This window comes from Syzygium oleosum, unplaced genomic scaffold, assembly GCF_021117445.2.
Source record: "Syzygium oleosum isolate NSW1041296 unplaced genomic scaffold, Sole_v2.1 Sole_v2.17, whole genome shotgun sequence".
Classification (NCBI taxonomy): domain Eukaryota; kingdom Viridiplantae; phylum Streptophyta; class Magnoliopsida; order Myrtales; family Myrtaceae; genus Syzygium; species Syzygium oleosum.
The window spans coordinates 8,190,537-8,214,630 of NW_026607501.1; the positions used below are offsets into that span (position 1 = coordinate 8,190,537).

General features: G+C 39.7%; 2 protein-coding genes and 1 long non-coding RNA gene across 4 annotated transcripts; 1 reads left to right on the top strand and 2 right to left on the bottom strand.

Moving 5' to 3' along the window:
* Positions 1 to 1,336: 1,336 nt before the first annotated feature.
* On the bottom strand, positions 1,337 to 3,724 carry LOC115666208 (cytochrome P450 71AP13-like). Its single transcript, XM_030587982.2, has 2 exons — positions 2,711 to 3,724; positions 1,337 to 2,365 (listed from the first exon to the last, which is right to left on the bottom strand). Exons 1-2 carry the CDS (start codon positions 3,599 to 3,601, stop codon positions 1,754 to 1,756), a joined length of 1,503 nt encoding a protein of 500 aa, XP_030443842.1. The 5' UTR covers positions 3,602 to 3,724; the 3' UTR covers positions 1,337 to 1,753.
* Positions 3,725 to 4,590: 866 nt separating this feature from the next.
* On the top strand, positions 4,591 to 6,596 carry LOC115666994 (uncharacterized). The gene is made up of 3 exons (XR_008818305.1): positions 4,591 to 5,745; positions 5,864 to 6,246; positions 6,349 to 6,596. It is a non-coding gene; the product is annotated as an uncharacterized LOC115666994 (long non-coding RNA).
* Positions 6,597 to 7,043: 447 nt separating this feature from the next.
* On the bottom strand, positions 7,044 to 11,318 carry LOC115666993 (uncharacterized). 2 transcript variants are annotated; one of them, XM_056319060.1, is made up of 4 exons: positions 11,059 to 11,318; positions 7,988 to 8,086; positions 7,796 to 7,896; positions 7,044 to 7,505 (listed from the first exon to the last, which is right to left on the bottom strand). In XM_056319060.1, exons 1-4 carry the CDS (start codon positions 11,158 to 11,160, stop codon positions 7,106 to 7,108), a joined length of 702 nt encoding a protein of 233 aa, XP_056175035.1. In that variant the 5' UTR covers positions 11,161 to 11,318; the 3' UTR covers positions 7,044 to 7,105. The 2 variants fall into 2 exon arrangements, 1 of the variants encoding a protein (XP_056175035.1); XR_008818238.1 differs by lacking the exon at positions 11,059 to 11,318 and having other exon boundaries at positions 7,796 to 7,882; positions 7,988 to 9,865.
* Between the last annotated feature and the right edge of the window lie 12,776 nt (positions 11,319 to 24,094).

The following is a 24,094-nucleotide window of genomic DNA, read 5'->3' on the forward strand; positions in this document are numbered from 1 at the left end:
ACATCATTCAGATTCACCCTGCAGCGTCAATAAAAAGAAATCGGGACACAATGTTTTATCCTGATTCACCCTTAAATTAGGGCTACATCCAGTAGAGGACTTCACTATAATAGAAAAAAAACATAAATGCGTTTGGTAGGACACTAAAAATTTATACTCCCAATTTTTTTATTTAATTATAAAATTATCGGTGGAGACTTAACAATTCATGTTTGGATAAAATTGGACTAGAAATAGAATAAGAATATATTATGATATAGAATTGGATGACCTTAATAGAATCATAAAGAAAATTACTCCTTATAGACAAAGCAAATACCAAGTGGTGGTAGAGGAAATTGCAATTTAGGGTGTAGGATTTTAGGATTTGGGGTTAGGGTTTAAGGATTTCGGTTTTGAGGTTTAGGGTTTGGAGTTTTAGATTTTAGGGTTTGGGGTTTACATTTTAGAGTTTCGGGTTTGGGGTTTTGGGTTTAGTGTTTCGGGTTTGGGTTTAGGGTTTGGCGCTTAATGGTTTAGGGTTTTGGGTATTGGGGTTTGGGATTTAGGCTATAGGGTTTGGGGTTTATGGTTTAGGATTCAGTATTTTGCGGTTTAGTATTTTAGAATTTAGGGTTTGGAATTACGATTTTAGGGTTTCGGGTTTGGAGTTTTAGGGTTTATGGTTTAGTGTTTTGGGTTTTAGGGTTCGGGTTTTTGGGTTTAGGATTTGGGGTTTAGAAGGTTTAGGGATTTGGGTTTTGGGGTTTCGGATTTTTGATTTTAGTGTTATGGGTTTTAGGGTTTGGGTATTGAGGTTTAGAGTTTGAAGGTTAAGGTTTAGGGTTTTGGGATTTATGGTTTGAGGATTAAGGTTTATGGTTTTAGAGTTTAGGATTTGGGGTTTAGGGTTTAGTACGAGAATATCTTGTGAAAGAAATAGAGCTGATCTTGTTTCTCTATTGTTTCTCCTTTTTGTTCCAAAAATAGAAAAGTAGATATTTTTTACTTCTTATTTCTGTTCTAAATCTATTCCCTGGCCACTTTTTTGTTCCAGGGAATGAAAAAACTAACTGACGTTACTAAACGGATTTCTGTTCTTTTTCTGTTCCAGGGAACAAAAGAACAGAAAAACAGAAACGTTACTAAACAGACCCCTAGATGACCAATCTCCTGGTTGTAACTTGTAATCACATGCATTTTGTTGTAAACCTTGAAGGAAGTATCATCACACAAAAGCTAAGTAAGTTTGCAATCGATGGATGAGATTTGTTCTTGTTGGATCTAGCAGCTACCGATCCCCTAGAAATGATACTTGGGGGATTGTAGAAGCCACCAAGTTCGAGAGAGAGAAAGAGAGAGGGGCAACCATACATGTTTATTTACTTTACTTAGATGAAAAATTACATGGCGACTCTATTTATAGAACATAGAAAGACACTTGGAAGCAAGCATATGTGTTTACTTAACTTAAATGGAAAATTACATGGAGACTCTATTTACAGAACATAGAAAGACACTTGAAACACCTCTATCTTATTTAACACCCACTTATGAACTAATGCTAATTAACTCTACTAAAGATATTTCAACACCAACGATATTTGACTGTTCATAACATAAAAGTACATATAGCATATTCTTAAATCATCAATCATAGATAGCATCTAGCTTCTTCTCCTTTCTAGGCTTCTATAACAAGCAACAGCCTATGGATAATATCCCCAAGTTGAAGACGAGATTTTCAGCTGGTTTCTTGGTTGTTCCCCGTTGTCTAGGAGAAGCGGGGTTTGGCGACGACAACAAGGTTTTCGATCCTGTGCATTGTGATGCCAAAAGCTTCGTCCATATCCAAATCTTTTGGTTGGACACCAGGAGGAAGTTGCCAGTCGAAACTGTGAAGGAGTTGAGCTAAAGCAATCTCAACACTGGCATTTCCAAATGTAATAGCTGGGCAGCTTCTTCGGCCTGCGCCAAATGGTATAAGCTCGAAGTCCTGTCCCTTGAAGTCGATGGTGCTATCCAGAAACCTTTCTGGTAGAAATGCTTCGGCATCAACCCAGGATTGCGGATCACGCCCTATTGACCAAGCGTTAACGAAGAAACGCGTTTTTACCGGAATGCAGTATCCGTCAATGGTAATTTCCTCCATGGATTCTCTTGGGACTAACACAGGAGCAGGAGGATGCAATCGGAATACCTCCTTGATGATAGCCTTCAAGTATGGGAATTGAGGTAGGTCAGTCTCTCGCACGTATCTTCTCTCTCCAACGACGCTCCGAAGTTCGGCTTGTGCTCTTTCGATGGCTTTAGGGTTCATGACAAGCTCTGTCATTGCCCAGTCAAGAGTTATGAATGTTGTATCTGTTCCCGCTGCAAAAAAATCCTGCAACATGCATGGGGCTACATATTAGAAATTTTTTCACGCAAGTCGATATGCTTTAGTATGCAAACTTTTTGGATTATTGGAGGATGATCATTGGAAGGGGCTCGGGCGAGTCAAGAGCCCTTTTGTTGGGTCTAACTTGTTGCTCAACTGTAGTCATGGCAAAAGAAGACCACACGTCTAATTCTTTAGGCTAAACAGCGCTTGGCTTGGGTTGAGTAGGACTTATCATTAGATAGTCTTGCTCAAACACGCTAACAAATGCTCTTCAAACCCATGATCCCGTCTATTCTCTAAGAAGTTCAATGGAATGTCAAGCTAGAGAGGAGAATGATTTTTACCCACCAGGATGAGGGCTTTAACGTTGGCCCTTGTAAGGGGCATGTCACCGTAACCATTCTTCTCGATATCAATCAAAACATCCACAAGATCCTTCTGCCCCTCCATGGCTCTGCTTTCATTCGAATGATCTCTCAGTATCTCGTCAAAAAGATTATCAAAGCGCTTAAAAGTGTTTTGAAGTCTAGACTTCATCCCGGTCAGGCTATGAATGAATTCCATGGAAGGAAAGAAATCTCCTATGCTGAATCCCCCGAGCAGCGCCTGATACTCCTCCAGCATCTTTTGAAACCCATGCTTATCATAATCCCCGCCCGCTGAAAAGTCCCTTCCGAAAGCAGACCGGCAAAGAAAGTCACTCGCATATAAACCGAGCAGTTTAGATAGATTTACAGGGCCTGGACAAGACTCTGCGATCCGGTGAACTAAATGGGCAACTTCTTCCTCCCTGACATGACTAAATGACTGAACCCGTTTTGCGCTAAGCACTTCAAGTATGCAGAGTTTTCTAATGTGCCTCCAATAAGCGCCATAGGGAGAGAAGGCCATGTCCGTGCAGTTGTAAAACAAGTGCTTGGCAGAGAAGATCTGAGGGCGGTTCGCGAGCGCTAGGTCGTGGGTTTTCATCACCTCCTTGGCCATTGCAGCCGAGGAAACGACTATGGTCGGGACTTCGCCAAGCTGCAAGGACATGATCGGCCCGTACTTTCTCGCGAGGTGATGGAGAGATATGTGCGGTGATTTGCCAAGCTGGTGGAGATTACCAATGATCGGCAACTTGGGAGGGCTCGGTGGGAGGTTGCTCTTTCTTTTCCTAGACTTGCTCCTCAAGAGAACTATCACCAAAGCTGCTGTGAACAAGCATGTTGGGAGAAACAGATGCTGAAGGAGAGGCATTGCAAGGTATGTGATATTTGCTAAGCTCTACTTCTCATTTGATTCCTACGCAGTTTTTGTATATGGATGTCACTGAAAACATCTGATTTGCTGGTCTTTTTTTTTTTTTCATTGTTGTCAATATCAGTCATGTTGAAAAGATGTTCATCTTTTTTTGTAATTATAGGATGCATTCGGCATGGAATCCGTCCTAGGATGCTGTCCTGTGCAGTGTGACAAAAGAATGCTGCCAGGGTTAGTGCTGCTAATAGCGACAATTAATCAATGCTTTTTTTGACTAAGCATTGGAGCTGCCCCAATTATCTTGCCGTAAGCAAGTGGCTTCTCGTTCGACGAGGAAATATTACATACAACTGTCATGTCAGCGTGGCAAAATCACAATCCATTCATCAAGTGACACGTGGCTCCCGGGCTCACCTTGTGTCAGCTAGCCAAATTTCAAAGCTTTAGACGGGAGTCTCGCTCTTCACGCTCTGCTCTGCTCTCTCTCTCCCTCCCGACTCACGCGACCCTTCTGACTCCGCCGCCTCCTCCAACGAACCACACTGCCGCCGCCTCCACCGTCCGACAAACCACGCTGCCGCCTCTGCCTCCGCCTCCGCCTCGAAAGGTAAAGATTTTCCAATCATTTTTTCATTCGTTTGTAATTTTGGGGATATATTATTTGGAAGGTTTTTTTTTTTCTCTTTACAGTGACAAATCTGCTCTCTCTCATCCGACGAGCCATGACGCCGCCGCCGCCGCCTCGTCTCCGGACGATGCTAGGGTTTCGGCGAAGAAGAGGACTAGAAAGTGTGCGGACGACCCACAAGAGTTCAATTTCCAAACTCATTGAGGTTTCATGAGTTCACGCCTTCTGAATGTTCGCTGAATCGTGGGAAGGCCGTGCATTTCTTTCTAAGTGCATCGTGCCTCTGAACCAAGCCCACGGGGTTTTTGCATTGGAGGAGGTAACGACCCTTCATCGTCTTTCGTGCTTTTCTCTCGTTACAACTTCGTTTTTTTGCCGCTTCAGAGCATGTTCTTCGTGTAATTACTTTTGCTGTTTGAATGTTCTTCACTTCCTAGTCTTGCCATCGTTTGCTTTTGCTTCGAATACGTGCTTCGTGTGATTGCTTGTGCTGTTTGAATATTCTTGACTTCCTAGTCCTGCCACTGTTTGTTTTTGCTTCGAAGGGATATGCAGTTTCAGCTACATGCAGGTGGCCCGTCCTTCGTACTTCGATGGTTCCATCAAATTCTTGTTGTTTTTTTCTCTTTTGGGGGTTGTCCGGAAAGAGTTTGGTGATTAAGACTCGAGTACTCTTATGTTAGCCAAGCTTTAGTATTGAAGAAATATCGAAAACACTTTTGAATCTCTATGGCTGGATTGTGTTCTGTTTATGATGTGTGAGGACTGAAAGAACTCATGGGGGCAGAGGGGTCGACATTTTCAAATTCATGGGGGCAGAGCGAGTAAGACTTTTGTGCTGATGTTGGACTTTTGTTCTGCTTGCTTATGTGGAGGGAGGAGGGGATGAATGAAAGTTGCTTCCTTTATCAGCGGAATAGAGCTAAACTATTTTTTTTTTCTGATTTGTTTGTAAATTTTGAAATACTCAACTTTCTGAAGTTGATTGCAAATATCCGTTGTTTCCATCTGCTGGAGTTCAAGTGCAGTCATCTGCTTACAATGTTATTTAACTCTGTCGAACTGAAAAGTGGTGGCCATGAAACCAAAGGACTTGATTATGTTGCAAAGAGTTGAGATGAGTAACATTAAGCTCTCATTATTGCAGCACTCACTGTCAAATGCAATTCAATCACAAGTCACTCTCTGTTTATATTTGCTAATCGCAGTGGGCATTGGATACCTGCTCAGGGCTGACTCAATCATGAGTTTTCTGGACAATTAGAGAGAGAAAGACAGAGAGAGAGAGGGGGAGAGGGAGAGGGAGAGAGTTTATATTTGGCAAAGTAATCTTCTTTGTTCATTAAATTTTCTTCTATAAGGGAGCGCTTTGTTAATGAGCACTCTGTTTCGGTCTTGCACTTTTCTTCCTTCAGGCTTGATGTATACATACACGAATATATGTTGAAGAGAAAATTGCATGCTTCTGCTAAAGCTTTTATGACAGAAGGGAAAGTTGCCACTGACCCGGTAGGTAATTCTTTTTTCTTTGAAGTCGAACTTGTGTATTTTAGTCTGTGAAGATGGTGATATATGATCTCTTAAAATCATGGTCTACTTTGTGCTAATTACTTAGCTTTTTATATGTGTAGCTATTGATGCACCAGGAGGATTATTTCTCTTTGAGTGGTGGTCTGTCTTCTGGGACATTTTCATTGCAAGGACAAATGCGAAGCATTCTGATGCTGCTGCAGCTTACATTGAGGTTTTTCTTTGGTCCACAGTTCCTACACCATTTTCCGCTCATCCATGGGACGGTACTCCCTGAACATGCAGAAATTTTGAGTATTTGACTGTTCAGTTTGTAAAAATTCATGTACGGCAATTAAAGGGTAGGGAGCAACAACAGCTTCAGATGCAGCAATTACAACTTTTGCAGCAGAGAAATGCATAGCTACAGCCCACTCTTGGTGGTTCTCTCAACATTGTAAACTCTGAAGGAATGATGGGGCAACCATCACCAAGATCGCCAAGGGTAAAAGAGGACTTGCGTACCTTTGTACTTGAACCTAATATTTTCTTTCCTAATATAGATAAATTAAACAGCTTGACTTTTCTTAATCTTTTATTTACTCAGCCAGTTGATTCAAGCTAATCCTGTGAACATGCCATTATCTTTGCAGCAAACGCCACAACCTGCCCTCGCTACCTTATGAACTCTCACGAAATGCATCGTCTTTTTTGTTCATCCTTTTTTTCAATTAGTTTGGTTGTACCAGATTGGTTCTTGGAATACTTTATAATTCTCCAGTTATGCAATCAATGGAGCTTGCAGGATGTCAAAAGTGAATGAACAAAATAAAATATATCTGAAAATTCTGGGCTCGTTAGTTTCTCAACTTTCTAGGGATTTGATATGCTTTTTGATCATTCACTGTGCTCTCTCTTCCATCACTTTGTTAATTTTCTGATTTCGGCTGCAATGTGTTTCATGCTTCTGTATTTTCTACAGCTTTGAAACAACTACAGGTCATGACAGATTTTTGGGTAACAATCGAAACTAGGGTCTATAATCTTTGACAAAGGTTCATTTGGATAACATGTCCATTGTTGATTGGGAAAAGGGTGGTTCATTCAGGTTCTTGAGCAATTTTCTTATCCAGTGAGTAACCACTCAAACAGATTTGGAAAAAAGTTACTAAAATTATTAGATGTTCTAATTATTTATCGGTCCTTAACACCGTGACGGCAACTCGCGTCCTAGACGGTTACATATCCAACGATCCTGCAGAGGGTGCTTGCACGTCCAATCACTGTGTAGAGAGGAAGAAAGTTCACAAAAAGATGATGCGATTGTGTCCATTAGAGCCAGCACAACACAATGTTTGAACCATCTACTTTCTCTGGACAAGTAGTCCAAATAAAATAATAAATAACAGACAAACAAAAAGTAGCAGGACATTTAAATGGTACACATTATGCCTCAATCCATTCACATTAGTGTTCTTGAATTTATCCTTCAAATGCTCAAGTAAATACTTAACATTTCTCATGTCATCTTCACGTATTGCAGGCGGAGCCTTTGTGATAGAATAAGGCACATCGCTTGTAGGCAAACACCAAGAAAACAAATCACATATTTTATCCTCATAATTACAGTAGAGCTTGTGTTTGTTTCTTGAAGATTCCGATATTCTCACAGCAACACGCTTACCACGCTTACCACACTTACAACTTTTATTTTGAAAGGTCACTTCGCTCCAAGTACTTTCATTCAAATTGGATGTCATATACCTGCAAGATAATAATTTTATTTTTCATCCGATTGTTAAGATAAAAATACCAGTGAAAATAAAGTACGATTACAATTTCTTTCAATTAAAAAAGTAATGCTCCCCAAGAGATAAGCCTAGCCACAATACTCCAATACCATATGTCAAGACAAGATGAGTTTCCTCTCCAACGAGAGGCCTCAAATGGGAATCTAATTTAGCTACACAGCTGAACGAAGACAGGAACCACAAAACTGTCAAAACAGATGAATTAAAACTTTTTTTTTCTTCAACTAGAACAATACAACTTACCCGAAGAGAATATGGAGTTGATTAGCGATGTGCTGCTCGTTTACTGATTTCCAGGCAGGAAGTGATTCGACTTTCCTAATACCTCCACTAATACGGATGTCCTTCCATTAGAAGTTCGAAAGTAGTCAATTTATGGAGAATAAGATGAAAATAAATAGCATTAGGAAGAACAATGGATAGGAAGCTTGTAACCTGGGGATCGGCATCAAAGTCTAACTCCATTTTCCCAACATCATTCAACCACAAATTATAAATAATAATTTTTGTACCATGAGATCCAATGTCATCAAACTACCATAAGAAGAACGGAATGATTTATTTAAGACTTGAACACAATACGATTCCGGCAATTGTACAATGTCTCTTAAGAGCTACACATGAATTATCAGATAAAAAAATGTCTCTAGCTAGCAACTTCTCTCTTAAATCCCAAGATAGCCAGGTCAGCAGACTGTTTGACAAGTAGCAGCTAACTTTTCCAGAATTGCACTTGTCACTATAGCCATGACGAAGTGTTCAAATCAGAAAGCTAATCAACCAGACCAGAACTACTTGACCGTCAAAATATCATTCGAAAAAACTGCAGATGCTCAATAGTAAAATAATAGGGATTGCACCAAAAGAAGGAAATGAAAGTTGCTAATCCATAAGCACAGCAAGCATAATCATAATCTTGATCTTCCACAAAAGCCAACAGAATTCGTTGCTTTCTCATTATGGCCATGTATACCAGGCCCCCATCACAAAACTCACAGGATGGATTTATTAGAATATTAAAGCCAACAAGTGTGACAATCAAGACTTTGATAAATCAAATCTGTGAAATGATAAACCAAAATAATAAGAGAGAAAAAGTAAAATAAAATATGCAAGACTTGTACTTACAATAGATGAATGAGGTTTTGTCAAGAAAAAAATAAATAACAATAAGGGATACAGGGGAAAATAATGAGAAGTAACTTGCTTGCCTGACAAGATCTGCTTCATTTGAGTATGGAGACCACTGCAACAACAAGGATAGATTTGCCATGAAATGTTCTTTATCATAGCGACTAGACATCTCCAGAGTCCCAGTGCTTGCATTAAACTCATAGTCAACATGAAAGCAATAGGCAAGAAGTGAATGTTAAACAGAGATGTGCTAATCAAGCATTCAGCTGAGGGGCAGTTCAGCAGTGTCAAAATCAAGAACTCTTAATGATGCTTAATTCCCCCCCACACCAAAACACCACCCAAACAACCAAAACCCCAAGTACCCTAAAAACAACTGAAACAGCTGAATGACAGAAGTTAGAAGGGAAAAAGAGCACCCAAGAAATAAGAGAAGCAATATCATCCACATTAAAACCTACAAAAAGGAAAACTTTCACCAGATAAGAGAAGGCCAATTAAATGTAAACACATGAAAGCTAGCATAAGAGGCTTTTGAAAGATAACATGCCAACACCAAAACCTCAAAAGAAAATGCTCTGATGTCTCATTAAAGGATTAGCCAACCATAAAGTTAAGTTGTAAGGAAGTGAGGTATCATCTTATCTCACTCAATTTACTCAAATACCAGGATATCTGCCCGTGCCTATATATAGGCTTAGAAGATTGCTTTACCTAATGCCAACGGTTAAAATATTGTCCCCAGAGCAAAATTCTAAAAAAATAAGTTGGCCGACAAATGCGCATGTTCGGAGTAAAAACTACTCAAACAAAACCCATGACTGTGTATGTCACATTTCAGTGCTCTGTTGATTTTGCAATTTAAACTACCACATCTACTCGACATTTTGGTAACATGCTCAATTAAAGGGATGCCTTGCAATTTATTCTGCAACCAGTAAAATCAACTCTTGTTAGTTACTAAATTAAACAGATTTTGTCAATACAAATTGTTAGGACATTGGTTATAATATGTTCCTGTTAAATCGACTACCAACTATCTGGATAATGTTCACATCTTTGGTTTGCACGTAAGCTGAATTTGAAAATGTCGACTCTTCTGCCCCCATGAGTTCTTTCAGTCCTCACACATCATAAACAGAACACAATCCAGCCATAGAGATTCAAAAGTGTTTTCGATATTTCTGTTGGAATTTTGGGTACAAATCCCTTATAAAGTGAATAAGAGGTGTGGATGGAGGAGTCTCACGTTGAATAGAAGAGAGATGGGAGATGGGTTTAAATAGTTGAGCCTCTCAAATGGGTTTGGGCCCCAAGGGGTACCCCACTTTTGTGGAAGAGAGAGGACCTACGTCAAGCTGGGTCGGTTTCCCCATCCCGCGATCGGTTTTGTTTTCCCGACCGAATAGACATGTTTGTTTTCGAAATTTTTTTTATTTTATTCGAACAAATATGTTTGATGTCTGTTCTGTTTTTGGACGAATGGACATGGTTCGGTTCTTGGAAGTTAATTTTCTCTTTGAACGAACATTGTTCGTTCGTGACTCTTCGTTAATAAACCGACCGACTAGTTCATGACTTTTCGAAGATGACTGAATGAGACAATTCGGTTCGTTCGTGACTCTTCATTTTTTTTAAACCGTGACTATATATTGCAGTCGGTTTTTTCCGAAAAAATCTTCTTCGCATTTTGACATTTCTGAAACACATTCATTCTCTACAATTGTCTATGCAAAATTGCATTCAAAGGAGTACTCTGAATACGTACCACTTCAGAGGAACGAGATCCGTTCTATCCTGGAAGACGATTGTCCAATATCCTCGAGTACTAATTGAGGAGCCAAATTCGTCTTAAGGACACGACGTTACTTCGTTGGGCTCGGATCAACATTCTGTTTATTTATTTGTACTGCTTTCAGGTTAGTTTTCCTGACGTTTGATTTCAATTTCTGGTATACGAACTTAGCCGAACAACAATTTCTTCAATGCTAAAGTTTGGCTAACATAAAGAGTACTCGAGTCTTAATCACCAAACTCTTTCCGGACAACCCCCAACAACCCCCAAAAGAGAAAAGAACAGCAAGAATTTGATGGAACCATCGAAGTACGAAGGACGCGCCACCTGCATGTAGCTGAAACCGCATATCCCTTCGAAGCAAAAACAAACAGTGGCAGGACTAGGAAGTCAAGAATATTCAAACAGCACAAGCAATCACACGAAGAACAAATTCGAAGCAAAAGCAAACGATGGCAGGACTAGGAAGTGAAGAACATTCAAACAGCAAAAGTAATTACACGAAGAACATGCTCTGAAGCGGCCAAAAACGAAGTTGTAACGAGAGAAAAGCACGAAAGATGATGAAGGTCGTCACCTCCTCCAATGGAAAAACCCCGTGGGCTTGGTTCAGAGGCACGATGCACTTAGAAAGAAAATGCACGGCCTGCCCACGATTCAGCAAACATTCAGAAGGCATGAACTCGTGAAACCTCAATGAGTTTGGAGATTGAACTCTTGTGGGTCGTCCGCACACTTTCTAGCCCTCTTCTTTACCGAAACCATAGCATCGTCCGAAGACGAGGCGGCGGCGGCGGCGGCATGGCTCGTCGGACTAGAGAGAGCAGATTCGTCACTGTCAAGAGAAAAAAAAACCACCAAAATAATATATCCCCAAAATTACAAACGAATGCAAAAATGATTGGAAAATCTTTACCTTTCGAGGTGGAGGCGGAAGCGGAGGCAAAGGCGGTGGCGTGGTTCGTCAGACGGCGGAGGAGTGGTTCGTCGGAGGAGAGCTTGGTCGTAAGTCGGAAGGGTTGCGTGAGTCGGGAGGGAGAGAGAGAGAGAGCAGAACGTGAAGAGAGAGAGACCGTGGAAGTGAAGAGAGAGACTCCCGCCTAAAACTTTGAAATTTGGCTTGCTGACACAAGGTAGGCCTGGGAGCCACGTGTCGCCCGATGAATAGACTGTGATTTTGCCAAGTTGGCAACACAGTTTTATGCAATATTTTCTCGCTGTTCAATACATAAGACAATAATTACGTGGTTAGATCTTCATTTAACGTTTTAAGTGATTGAGGAAATCGAAAGGACGACTGATTGGTCTGCTTTTCTTTCTGTTTATTGATTTAATCTCCATAGTGCCTTTTGTCGACTTATACTGCTAGGAAACTAAGCTGATTCATTCTTCCATCTTGAGTACCCCTCCAATATGGAAAATTATTATGCGAGGGACTTTCTTGACTATTTTTAACAATTTAGTCATAAAGAAAACAGAGAAATTCTGAATTTCTAACGTCATCCACATGAATATGGTCCATGTCCATCCCAAGATTTGGTTCGATGGAATCCGACTCTCAGCTGGATCTACAGGGCTGAACTAAAATCTTTTGTTTTTGCTCGTGTTGGCTCTGTCCTGTAGGACAACTATCGTATGTTCGTGTTCACATAAGAGCCCACCAGCTTTTTCTAGTATGAAAGCTTGTGCATCGTACGAGTAAGTTTTTGGAAAATGGGAAGAAGGAATTTCATATGCCAAATAGGGGTGAGCATGGTTCTAGGGTATACAGAGTAAGTTTCAGGTTCAAAAAATTGAGGAACCTGTTTCGACGAGTAAGTTCTAGGTTCTAAGTAGGTGGAACTTGGAACAAGTTTTTGTGTTTTTCTTGATCCACCTTTTCGTATGACCTGTAATATTCCATGGCATTCGATGATAAGTGTACAATCTGGAACCACTAGTCTAAGCTTCAATTTTTATGACCGTGACTTTTACTTTGTTAGTATTTCATATTCTACATGTGTTTAAATATAAGTTGTGGTCAGTAAATTATAATGGCAAGTGGTGATGATTCACTGCAATCATGCTATCAATAATACAGGTGAAACCTGGGTAGATCCTGGAACCGATTCTAGAATCTATGGCAGGGTAGGAACCAGGTTCCAAGTTCTAGGATATGCAAGGTAGGTTTAGGTTCTAAAAAATGAGGAGCTTGTTCTAATAGGTAGGTTTAGGTTCTAGATGTAATATGTACGAAACCTATAACCGCTCACTTCTAATGCCAAATCTGTCTAAAAACAGTGCCTAATTGGGCAAATTATGTATGTGTATGGGAGGAGACCATCCTAAAAACTCTTCGGTAGCATTATGGAGTGGCTATTTATTTGACTTAAATAAAAACTACATACAGACTCTATTTATAGAACATAGAAAGACACTTAAAATCCTGACTACCCTTATTTAACACCCTATTAACTAATGGTAATAAACTCCACTAATAATATTTCAGCACTGAGATATGTAGACTTATAGCATATTCTTAACTCTTCAAATAGAGGTAGCACCTAGCTTCTTCTCCTTTCTAGGCTTCTATAACAAGCAGAAGCTTATGGATAATTATACGCAAAGTGCAAAGTATTGAAGAGACCGAGCTTAAATATTGCAATACCAAAGATCAAGTCACGGACATATTTACTAAGGCACTACCACAAGCCAAGTTTGAGATTCTGAGAAGCATTTATGATAGAAATGTAGAATAATTCTACAAAATATCTAGTCTTCAGACGATGGTTGAAATGTGTGGAGTTGCTTAGAGCTTTCGTAGAAAAAATCTTGGATAAAAGTAAAAGAGTGTATGGTTAAAAAGGAAGACACGAAGCCCGTGTCTTTACCTGTTGTACAAGAGTATGGCAGTGAAATCCGCCTATATTAAATAGGTTTGATGGTGCTCGTGTTAGAGTATAGAAGAAACCAACAGAAGACACCAACTAAAAGACAGCGACACCCTTCAGCCTAAGACGATTCCCATAGCCTAACCTTGCAACCATTTCTCACTCAATAAAAACCATATTCTCTTGGTCCTTGTTCCTTGTCATGAACAGCCAACACTATACACACACTGGCACATCTATTTCGCAAACTAATAGTGATATCAGAGCTCCGTTCGGTTGGTATTGGGCATTTGACCTAACCACCCTCTACTCAAATCACCCATCCAAATTTGCCGACACCAAATCCATGGCCAACTGTTTCACCGGAATTGATCCCATGATGAAATATAATTCACCGAAAGTCATTTTTCGGCTTTTAATGAGAGGAGACAGGGTTCTGTGGCGACTCCGAACAGGAGATATCCAGGCGAGAACAAAGAACTAATTTATTTCGATCAAACAATACAGATTCAAGTTGTGACAAGATCCGATCAGCAAGAACTTCGAACTTTATAAACAATTTGAATAGATCTGACCAGCTACTGACTGACAGCATTACATTCGAACTCCATCGATACCATGCTACATAACTAATGTACTAAAAACATAGATGACTATAGCTAAGGAAACTAAAAGTACAGTTTATAAACAATTCGAATTGATCTGACCAGCTACTGACTGGCAGCATTACATTCGAACTCTATCGATACCATGCTACAGAACTAATGTGTTGAAAACATAGATGACTATAGCTAAGGAAACTAAAAGTACAGTGTAGGAAAGTAAAGATAATTGAAAGATAGCATTTTGATTGTGTGTTGGGGGGGGGGGGAGGAGGGGGGGCGGTTTTTTTGGCTATCGGATGGTATTTATATTGTGACCAAGATAACCGTCCTTTAATGCCATAAGTCAGATTATATCTAATAATCGGCGTTGATCTCATCTTCACCGTTTGTCTTTATGACATCTGTCCATTAACTGCCATCGATCTTATCTTTTTCGTCATCTTTATGATATCTTTCAATTTTCTTAAGTAACCGCTGCTTGACCTCGTCTTTGCTTTGACATATGTATGGTAACCGTCATCGATCTTTTCTTTGTCTTGACACATGTCCTTCTCCATGAGATAACTGTCATCGATCTCGTCTTTATTCTGACATCTCTCCTTCCATGTATGGCAACCGTCATCGATCTTGTTCCTGTCTCAACATCTGTCTCTTCCTATCAAGTAGCCACTACTGATCATGCATAAAAGCACGTGTTCCTTTTCTTATCGATAGCTTCGATGGCCTGGTCTTCTCATAGCAATTTTCATTGATAATCCACAGTACGAATATTTGGGCGGCAACTATTTCTTTTACGATTCCAGTTTTTTCAATTTTCAAATTCTCAAACTTCCCACTAGGACATTTTAGTGATTGCCAGCTGTCTGCTACCTATGTCACCTCTCATCAATGATCCTTATGTATTTATCACTGTCGTTTTGTATATTCCCTAATTTTATTTTTACTGTCGACAACTTAATTAATTATTAGTGTTAACACCAATGCTTCCTCATCCTCATTTCCCATTCCTATTTTCAATGGGAATAACTATGACTATTAGAGCATTAAAATGACTACTTTCTTGATGGCCATTTATGGGACATCGTGGAAAAAGTTATGCGACTCTGCTACAAAAGGAAGCAATGGCATTATGTGTTATTCAGCAAGTGCTCTCGGTAACGGTATTTCTGAGAATAATTGGAGAAATGACAGCGAAGAATGCATGGGAGATATTGCAAGAAGAATTCCAAGGCCCGGTTAAGGTACGCAATATTCGACATCAAACTCCAAGTAGAGAATTTGAGAATTTTAAATTGAAAATTTATGAGACCGTTCAAGAATGTTGTGGAAAATTAAAAGAACTAATTAATCAAATGCGAGCCTATGGAGATGAAATCACTGATCAAAGGGTTGTAGAAAAAATACTTGTGATGACCTCGACTCCATCTCCAAGGTCTCTAGCGGCAGGGGTTATTTTCATAACGTCCCAGGCTCGTCACCGTCTGGTTTCTTTTATCTTTTCATTAAGAGCATAAGCGTACATTCAATCAACATCCGGACAATAGCAACAATACGCAGCCAGGAAAAATAACCATTTACAAACACATTACTACTTTGATACGTCGTAACTTTATATTTTACAAGCCCTTTTCCTACGGGTTAATCCCTTTTTCATACGTCAAAAGCCACGGTAACCTTAGCTCCTTTAGCGGGCTATATTACCAAAAACGGTGTCCCCATTGGTTGGGCTAGTACTCCAGGGATCCACCACGGTTCAGTCGATCGTGGGTCTTGACAGCCCATTAGACCCGCGGATAGGGCCGACGAAGTCTCCATCGAACCAGATGAACCAGGCCTCGTAATGGTGGAGAACTAGATTGTCAGCGTCCTCATGCACCCAGATAGTAGTGGTACACTTACGGTACGTGGTTTCTGCTTCTACATCTACAATATTAGTCACAGACACATGCATATCTACAGGGAGTCCGTGACGAACTGGAGGCGGCGTAGCCATACCTACAAGTCTGTAAAAATAAGGGGTGAGTCTCAACTTAGTAAGTAAACTAACTAAACTTCGGATAGGAGGATGCCTCGCTGTCGAATAAAGCACATGCACATAACCACATCAATGTCAATAGCAGATCAATAGCAAAGATGCTCCAACCACACTTATCTGTGTGCATGAAACGAGCTCAACTTACCTTTCTACTCAAACAACAAACATGCACAAGAGGGGTTTCATTAATTATTTCAACCGTTGGTACGATTTTTCCGGAATTCTCCGAGCAACGTCCCATAATCCAAGGGTGATGGCTAACCATCCGAACTTAATCAGGCAACGTCCCATAATCCAAGGGTGACGGCTATTCATACGAACTTAATTGGGCAACGTCTTCTAATCCAAGGGTGACGGCTATTCATCCTAACTTAATTGGACAACATCCCCTAATTCAAGAGTGACGGCTATATTTTTTCCTCGTGTGACCATGCAAATAAACATCACACAACCAATTTATCTTCATTTCTTTAGCCATAAGCCCGAAGGCGTGCTTCGCACGAGGTGTATGTCATGCAATATAACCTTTAAAACCCTACATCATGCTAGGCACAGAATCAAGTTCGTGATCCGAACCGACCGATCATGGCACCGACCTACACCAAGCAAGGCTTGGATCGATACACCTCAATATCGACCCATCAAGCTAGGTTCGTTCTGACACGCCTCGACGCCGATCCGAACCAAGCAAGACCCATTTATGGCCCGGGGCGTGCTTTCACGCATGATGCCAAATGCATGAGCAAACCATACAAATATATATATACAAGGACAAGCCATATCAAACATTCATTAACAACGGTAACCACACAAGCACAACAAGAACACAACTCATTCAACTAACGTAGCACAACATCCTAATCCTAACCAAGGTTTAGCAGGTTTACTTACAACCCTCCGGGGGTGGTGGCCGGTAGTTGCCTAGTGGTGAGGCGAGCGATGCGGCACGGAAAGGGCAAGGGTGCGGGGCACGGCCTAGAGAGACGGGCAAAGGGAGAGAACAAGCGATCGAAAGAGGAGAGAGGGCGGTGGTGAGGATGAGGGCGTGAGGGAGAGAGGGAGAGGAAGTTGTGTCTTGAGGAATGAGGGGTAAATGCCTCTATTTACAGGCAAACCTCTCATCATTGCTCTTCCAATTGGACCAATAAGAACTCTTGAAGTGGCACTCTAGATTGAGGAGATGGCAAGCCTAAGGGATTAAATGGCATTCCTAGGCTTTAGGAAGACACTTGCCCTATTCATATTGGGTCACCTAAGGCTTGAATCATCTTGTATTTAATGAGGTGAAATGATGTAGAAGACACCTAAGCCTTGTGACTCACCCTCCCTCATTTAATGCCTAGATTTGGTGCAATCATTAGCTTTGAATTTGTTCTTGTCCATTACTTGCTCTCCAAGATAAGCCTTTCCTTCTAGAGTCTTCTCTTTTGTCCATTTCCAAGGAACAAGCTAAACATGGGAATGAGACCATTGGAAGTGCTAACTTGGTCGAGTATGAGTTTCTCATGTCCATCCACGATCGACCATGCCTACTAAACCGAGGTTCGTAGCCGAGTCACCATCGGAAGTGGCGGGTCATGGCCAAACTTGTTTTGGTTGGCTAAGTCGATGGCCCATGGCGTGGGCACCGTGGCTTGCACTGGCCGGGCGCAGGGCCGGGTAGACCGGGTGCATGGCTCTTGCCTGACCTGGCTTGCGGCCCGTCCGCAGTATCCTTGGCCTGATTAGGCACATGGCCGGGCGTAAGGCCGGGTAGCAGGCCAAGCACACTGGGCGCATGGCCTAGACCTGACCTGGCTTGCGGCCTGTCCGCAGCGCTCACAGGCTAGCCGGGCACATGGTCGGCGCCTGTGCTAGCTTTTGGCCTTACAATAGGGTCCAAGTCCGAGCACATGGCTGGCTCGTGGCCTGGCACAAAGCGTGGCCTATTCGGCAAGGTCGCCGAACCAATTCGCGACCGATCCACGACCGGTCCGTGACCCGTCCAAGTGGCCCATGGCCAATCCATGACCGGTCCATGGCCAAGCATACTTGGTCCGTGGCCGACTCTTGATTGTCATGTGGTCGCGTGGGATCGATCGTTCCGTGACCAACACATGATCACACGGATCGATCCATGGTCATCTGCGGTCGGTACATGACTGTACGGAATCACCTACGATCGGAATAGGACCGCGCGGGATCGATCCATGATCGTCCATTGATCCATGGTGGTACGTGACCGTCCCACGACCAACCCTTATGGTCGAGAAGCCGATCCATGGCTGGATAGCTTGGGTCACTTGTGTGATCATTGGATTGATTCATTACCGATCCCTTGATCATTCCAGGGCCGATCCTTCAATCAGGCCAGGGCTGATCACTTGGTTACCCTTTCGATCGGGTCAATCAGTCCATGACCGATCCTTGGATAGGTTCATGGCCGATTTCTCCCACTATTGTCACACCAGTTCCATAGCCATTCCTCACAGCCAGAATCGTGGATGTTACAATACTGGTGTTACTTACTGGAAAATACAATCCTATTGTCACAACTATAGAAGGAACTAAGGATTTAACAACCCTGTCAGTAAGTGAATTAATTGGCTCTCCAGAAGCACATGAGACAAGATTGATGGCACAAGATGAAGATTCAGTTGAAAGTGCCTTTCAATCTAAAACAAAATATAGTCTCATCAATATAAAAACGGTGGAAGGAGCTCATGGAAAAACAAAAGAGGAGGAGAAACTACTCAAAAGGAAAAAATATCCACCTTATGGTATTTGCAAGAAAACTAATCATTTGTAGAAAGAGTGTTGGTTTAGAAATAAATGACAATGCCGCTTTTGTAAAAGATATGGCCACATAGAAATTATTGTAGCTCTAAAACAAATTGTCGAGCCAACTATATTGAAGAAAAAGAAAGTGAAGACAATATAGTCTACGCAGGCCAAGCGGCAAATGATAAGACAAATAATATGGGGTATATTGATAGTGGGTGTAGCACTCATATGACAAGGGATGAATCTGTATTCACCAATATTGATATATCATGAAAACCCAAGTAAAATTGGGCAATGGCGCATTGGTAGATGTGAAATGAAAAGGCACTATCGACATTGAAACAAATAAAGGCCCAAAATTTATTCACAACGTAAATCTCGTCCCCGGTCTTGCCCAAAATCTATTCAGTGTGGGCCAAATGATACAAAATAGGTACTCTCTATACTTTAAAGGAGATACTTGTATAATTTATGAAAAATATAAAAATATTGTTGCCCATGTTAAGATGGAGAGAAGAATTTTCCAATTCGATGTAAATATGTCAGTGACATCGCTATGAAAGCTCAAATTGATGATTCATGGTTATGGCATCAAAGATTTAGCCAATTTAACATTGATGGGCTAAAATTTCTCCATTAGAAAAATATGATGAGAGATTTTCCGGCCTTTTCAGAAATTTCAGAGGTTTGTGGAGGCTTCCTCATTGGAAAACAACAAAGGCAATATTTCCCTTCTGGAGGTGCATGGAGAGCTAAGAAGCCAGCAAAACTAGTCCATACAGATGTAGGTGGTTGTACACGACAGTATTGCATACACTTGCTATAGTCTTAGAAGATATCTTATAATTGGCAAAGTTTTATCTGCCAATCGGAGGAAGGTATGTACATGACATTCTCTATATTTTGCAAAGATTATTATCTCTTCCACAAGAAATTGCAGGTTGTAAAGGAATCTTTCCATATGAAGTTTGGAAAATTTGTTCCGAATATTGGAGAAAGATTCTACACTATTTTCGAAGAACGGAAAATTTCCTCTTTGCACAAAATTCTCACAAATTCTCGAAGGCATCTCAAAATATATTGAGTAAGCCCTTAATGTGTTTTCGTATGAAAGTTTGAGTAGCTTCTGATTTAAATATGTTGTTATTATTATAATTGCTATTCAATTTAGTCTAAGAAAGGGCATATATTGCGTGAGATATTATATTTTTATCCGCAAATTTGTGCAAAAAGTTTGTTGAGTTTATGCATATTGAATTCGAAACGAGCTTGCTTAAAGAGAAAATAAATTTCTTTCTCAAAATTCAAAAAGCAATGTTGTGGATGTTGTTGCTACAAGAAAAATAAAGGAAATATTATGTTCAACGTGCACAAGCCACAATGAAAGCTATTCGCAAAAGCTGTCTTGATGATAGGAGGTGAAAAACCAAAAAGGTATGAGGAGCAATAAGTGGAAAAATGCAAAAGAAAGGGGGAGAATCATCTCAAAATGGTATCAAATTGAGGGGAGCATAAATCAAGTATGAGGGTCAATTAAATTTCTGCCCACTCTTGATTACTATGGAAGAAAAGGTAATGTATGTTAGAACTTGCTAAGTTCTACATAATCTGGGTTAGTATATCTAATATTTCCCTTACTTTTTGTCATATACAAATCTCTTATTTATATTATCGTTTTATTATGACAAAAAAGGTGGTGAAATTTTTCTTCAACATCCGTGTTACTTGATATATATTTACCGATGTATTTGATATTTGATTCTATAGATCATGAGCTATATTCAATATACGTTATGTTCGCGAAAGATGATGTTTATTAAAATTGTGTTTCATGCCAAATATATTTTGAAGATAGCATGTGAAGATGAGTTGAATTTATATTCTCTACGTGATACCCTTTCCATTTATATTGTTTTTTGATTATGATAAAAAGGGGGAGAGAATATATATATATATATATATATATATATATATATATATGCATATGTGCTTACTGGTTAATTATATTTACTTGATGCATAATATTGAGTTGTGATTATAATTCCATATATTGTAATGGTTGTTTTGGATCATTATGAAATCTATGGATTTTTATGCATATATCTTTTTGTGATGCTAACAAAACGGGGGAGAAATGTGCAGATATATGATATGATATGATATGTTATATGCAAGCACAAAGAAAAGGAGATAGATTTTGGTGTACATATTTTACGGTGCAAATTTTGCACTGATGCAATGCAAATCATATCCTGTACCTTATTTTATTCATAAACAGAATATAAAAATTTCATATCAAATCACTTTGATCTGAATATTTTGAATATCTGCTAAATTATATGTTTGATCATATTTCTCAAAATTATCCCAAAATTTATATATTTGCATGGAAAGTTTTGTCACCATCAAAAAGGGGGAGATTATAGGGAAAACCTCTTAATAGATTTTGAAGTTAACAAACTATCCATATGTGTTTTATAAGTCTGATAAATGCCTTGAAGTATTTTGATTCAGGAAGTTATTCTTGGAAGAAAAACATATAGCAATATTGATCTTGTTCGTGATCAGATTGTGAAGTCACTTCAAGCATAAGAAGTTCGAACTTTATACTGCAGATGAAGAACTTCCGATTTTATACTAAAAGTTCAGAACGTGACACAAGATCAAAATGTAAATAACGGTTAGTGATCTGGTTCGGATTTCACATATATAATAAATTAATTGACTCAATCTTGAAGATTGTTTTGCAACGGTTTAATATGCAAAACATCGTAATTGATTAGCAATCAATCTCGAGGCAAGTTATTTTCTAAACGGAGAAGCTCTACTTATGGAAATCAAGACTTTGGTTGTATGGGCGACTAGATTCAATAGAGATTCAGATTTTGTCCCTCAACGGCTACTCAATCTTCTTGATACAGTTCTGTCCAACGGGTAAATTGGAAGACGATCCTCTAGAGATTGTCCATCGGCTAGATTGGAAGTGAAGGAGTATAAAAGGAGACCAAGTGCCGATGAGTAGAAGTAAGAGATGAGGTTCAGAATTTAGAATTCCAAAGTCTGAGCGATCTTCAATCTATATATTTGGCTTTCATGAGCTTTAAAGTGTAATTTGAACCTGAGACTGAAAAGAATGATTGAATGAGATAGTCACTGAGGATTATCACTCACAGTTGTAATCTCTTGATTAATCATCTAGTGGAATCCAACCAATAAGAGTAGACGTAGGCTTGATCTAAGCCGAACCACTATACTTCTTGTGTGTAGATTTTCCCATCCCTTAAAACTCTTTTTATGTATTATATTGCACACCTTGCACAATTGTTATCAAAAACTGTTTTAAATTTGAACGTTATTCAAACTTTGTTCTTGATTTTTTATTTCCGCTTTAAATTGATCAAGAATTATTTAAATCACTTGTTCATCCCCCCTCTAGGTGATCCTTGCTAGCCACCTCAACAATGAGGAGATTGGTCATCTAGAGGACCATAGCAACCCCCCAAGAACTCCTAAATAGAACCGTAAAATAGAAAGATGGAAATTATGCCGAGCGTCATCTCGATACCATTTGGATTCACTCTGTTTATTTTTTTACTCCTCTTCTTATTCACCTTCTTTACATTACTCCACCACAGCTCCTTTGGTTTCACTTAATCAATTCCTTCTTCCCGTTTTGTTAGGATTGAGAGCACAAACACAATAAAATTGAGAGTAAAGTCGAGAAAGAAAAATCAAGACACGAGATTTTTTTCTGATTCACCATTAAACTAAGGCTACATCCAGCAGATGATTCCATCATAATTAGCACTTCGCACCTCTCTGTTACAATATTCTATTACAAGAGAAAAATATTATATATACTCAGTGGCTATTCATGGAAACCCAAAATGCCAATAAAATATGCCCAAATTATAAAAGTCCTCTGGCGAAACTCTGTGCTTTCCTATTAATGGAGAGTATGAACCACACTCCAACACGTTTTTCCCAATTCTTGACATTGCAATGTTTCTGATATAGGTTCTACATAAGCATTATGTGGTCCGACATCGGTGATACAATTTCTAGAGGTCCAACGAGAAAAATCAGCCGGGGTCGACATTCAGAGCCATAGATGCTGCAGAAATCGACACAAGGGCGCATGCCAACAATGTCAATAGCATGACAAAGAAACCTTGACAGAGATAGAGGGCCACCACGGGATTACAATGAGAAGAAGACGGATGAAAACCCTGGACAATGCGTCCAAAAGATCATCAGCGACGGGTATCATGAACAATCTACTAAACGGGTGGTACCTGGGGAAGGTGCCGAGACACTTTCTAGACTAGTTGCGGGGGAAAATAATGGCCTCTGCCACTTTTTCTTATTCCACAACATTTATACAAGCATGAGCATGGGATTTCAACTCAACCTTGTCGATCACACTGAAGAGTTGATACGATGGATCGATACTTTGAATGACCGACCAAATTCAGGAAAAATTACCAAAAAAATCCTAAAAACCTAATGAAGTTGTGCAAATTCAAAACTAAACCTTTTTAATTGTATCGATTGAGTCCTAAACTTTTTCATATTTTGCCAATTGAGTCCATCCGTCCAATTTTAGCTGGAAATCACTGACGTAGACACCGCCCGTCCTACGTGGCACAGCCGACGTTAACGTGGACATTTTTAATAATATTTTAATAATATTTTGAATTTCTTTATAATTTTTTCTTTTCTTTGCCTTGTTTTTTTCTTTTTTTCCCCGGACATAGGATGGCCATCGTCCATGTCAGCGATTTAATTGGCAAAACATGAAAAGATTTATGACTCAATGGGCATAATTAAAATGTTTAAGACTGAACTGACACAATTGTAATAGGTGTAGAACATTTTTTGTAATTCTCTCCCAAATTTATGGGGACAGCTATTGTTTTAAGTTTTTTTATAGCTAAAGTCGACAATGTGATCAAGAGAAGTCCAACGACAAGATAGGAAGGCAAATCAGCTTAAGTTCTTAGGATTGGATAGTTGGACAAAGGAGACTTATGGTTAGGAAAGTTAGGTTTTGTTGAAATTTGTGATCCAATTTTTAGAATAGTGTAGAATGCAAAAATATATGTTGAATGCTAAAGAACTCTAATTCTACAGAAAATTTAGTTTTGGGAGGGAGGAAAAGTTTATGGTTCTAGCTTAGTTTGGGCGAAATTACCAAAAAAGTCCTACACCAATTACACTTGTGTCAATTCAATCCTAAACCTTTAAATTGTAACAATTCTATAATAAACCTTTCAATTGTGCCAATTATGTCCTAAATATTCAATTATGCCAATTCAGTCCTAAACATTTTGATGATTT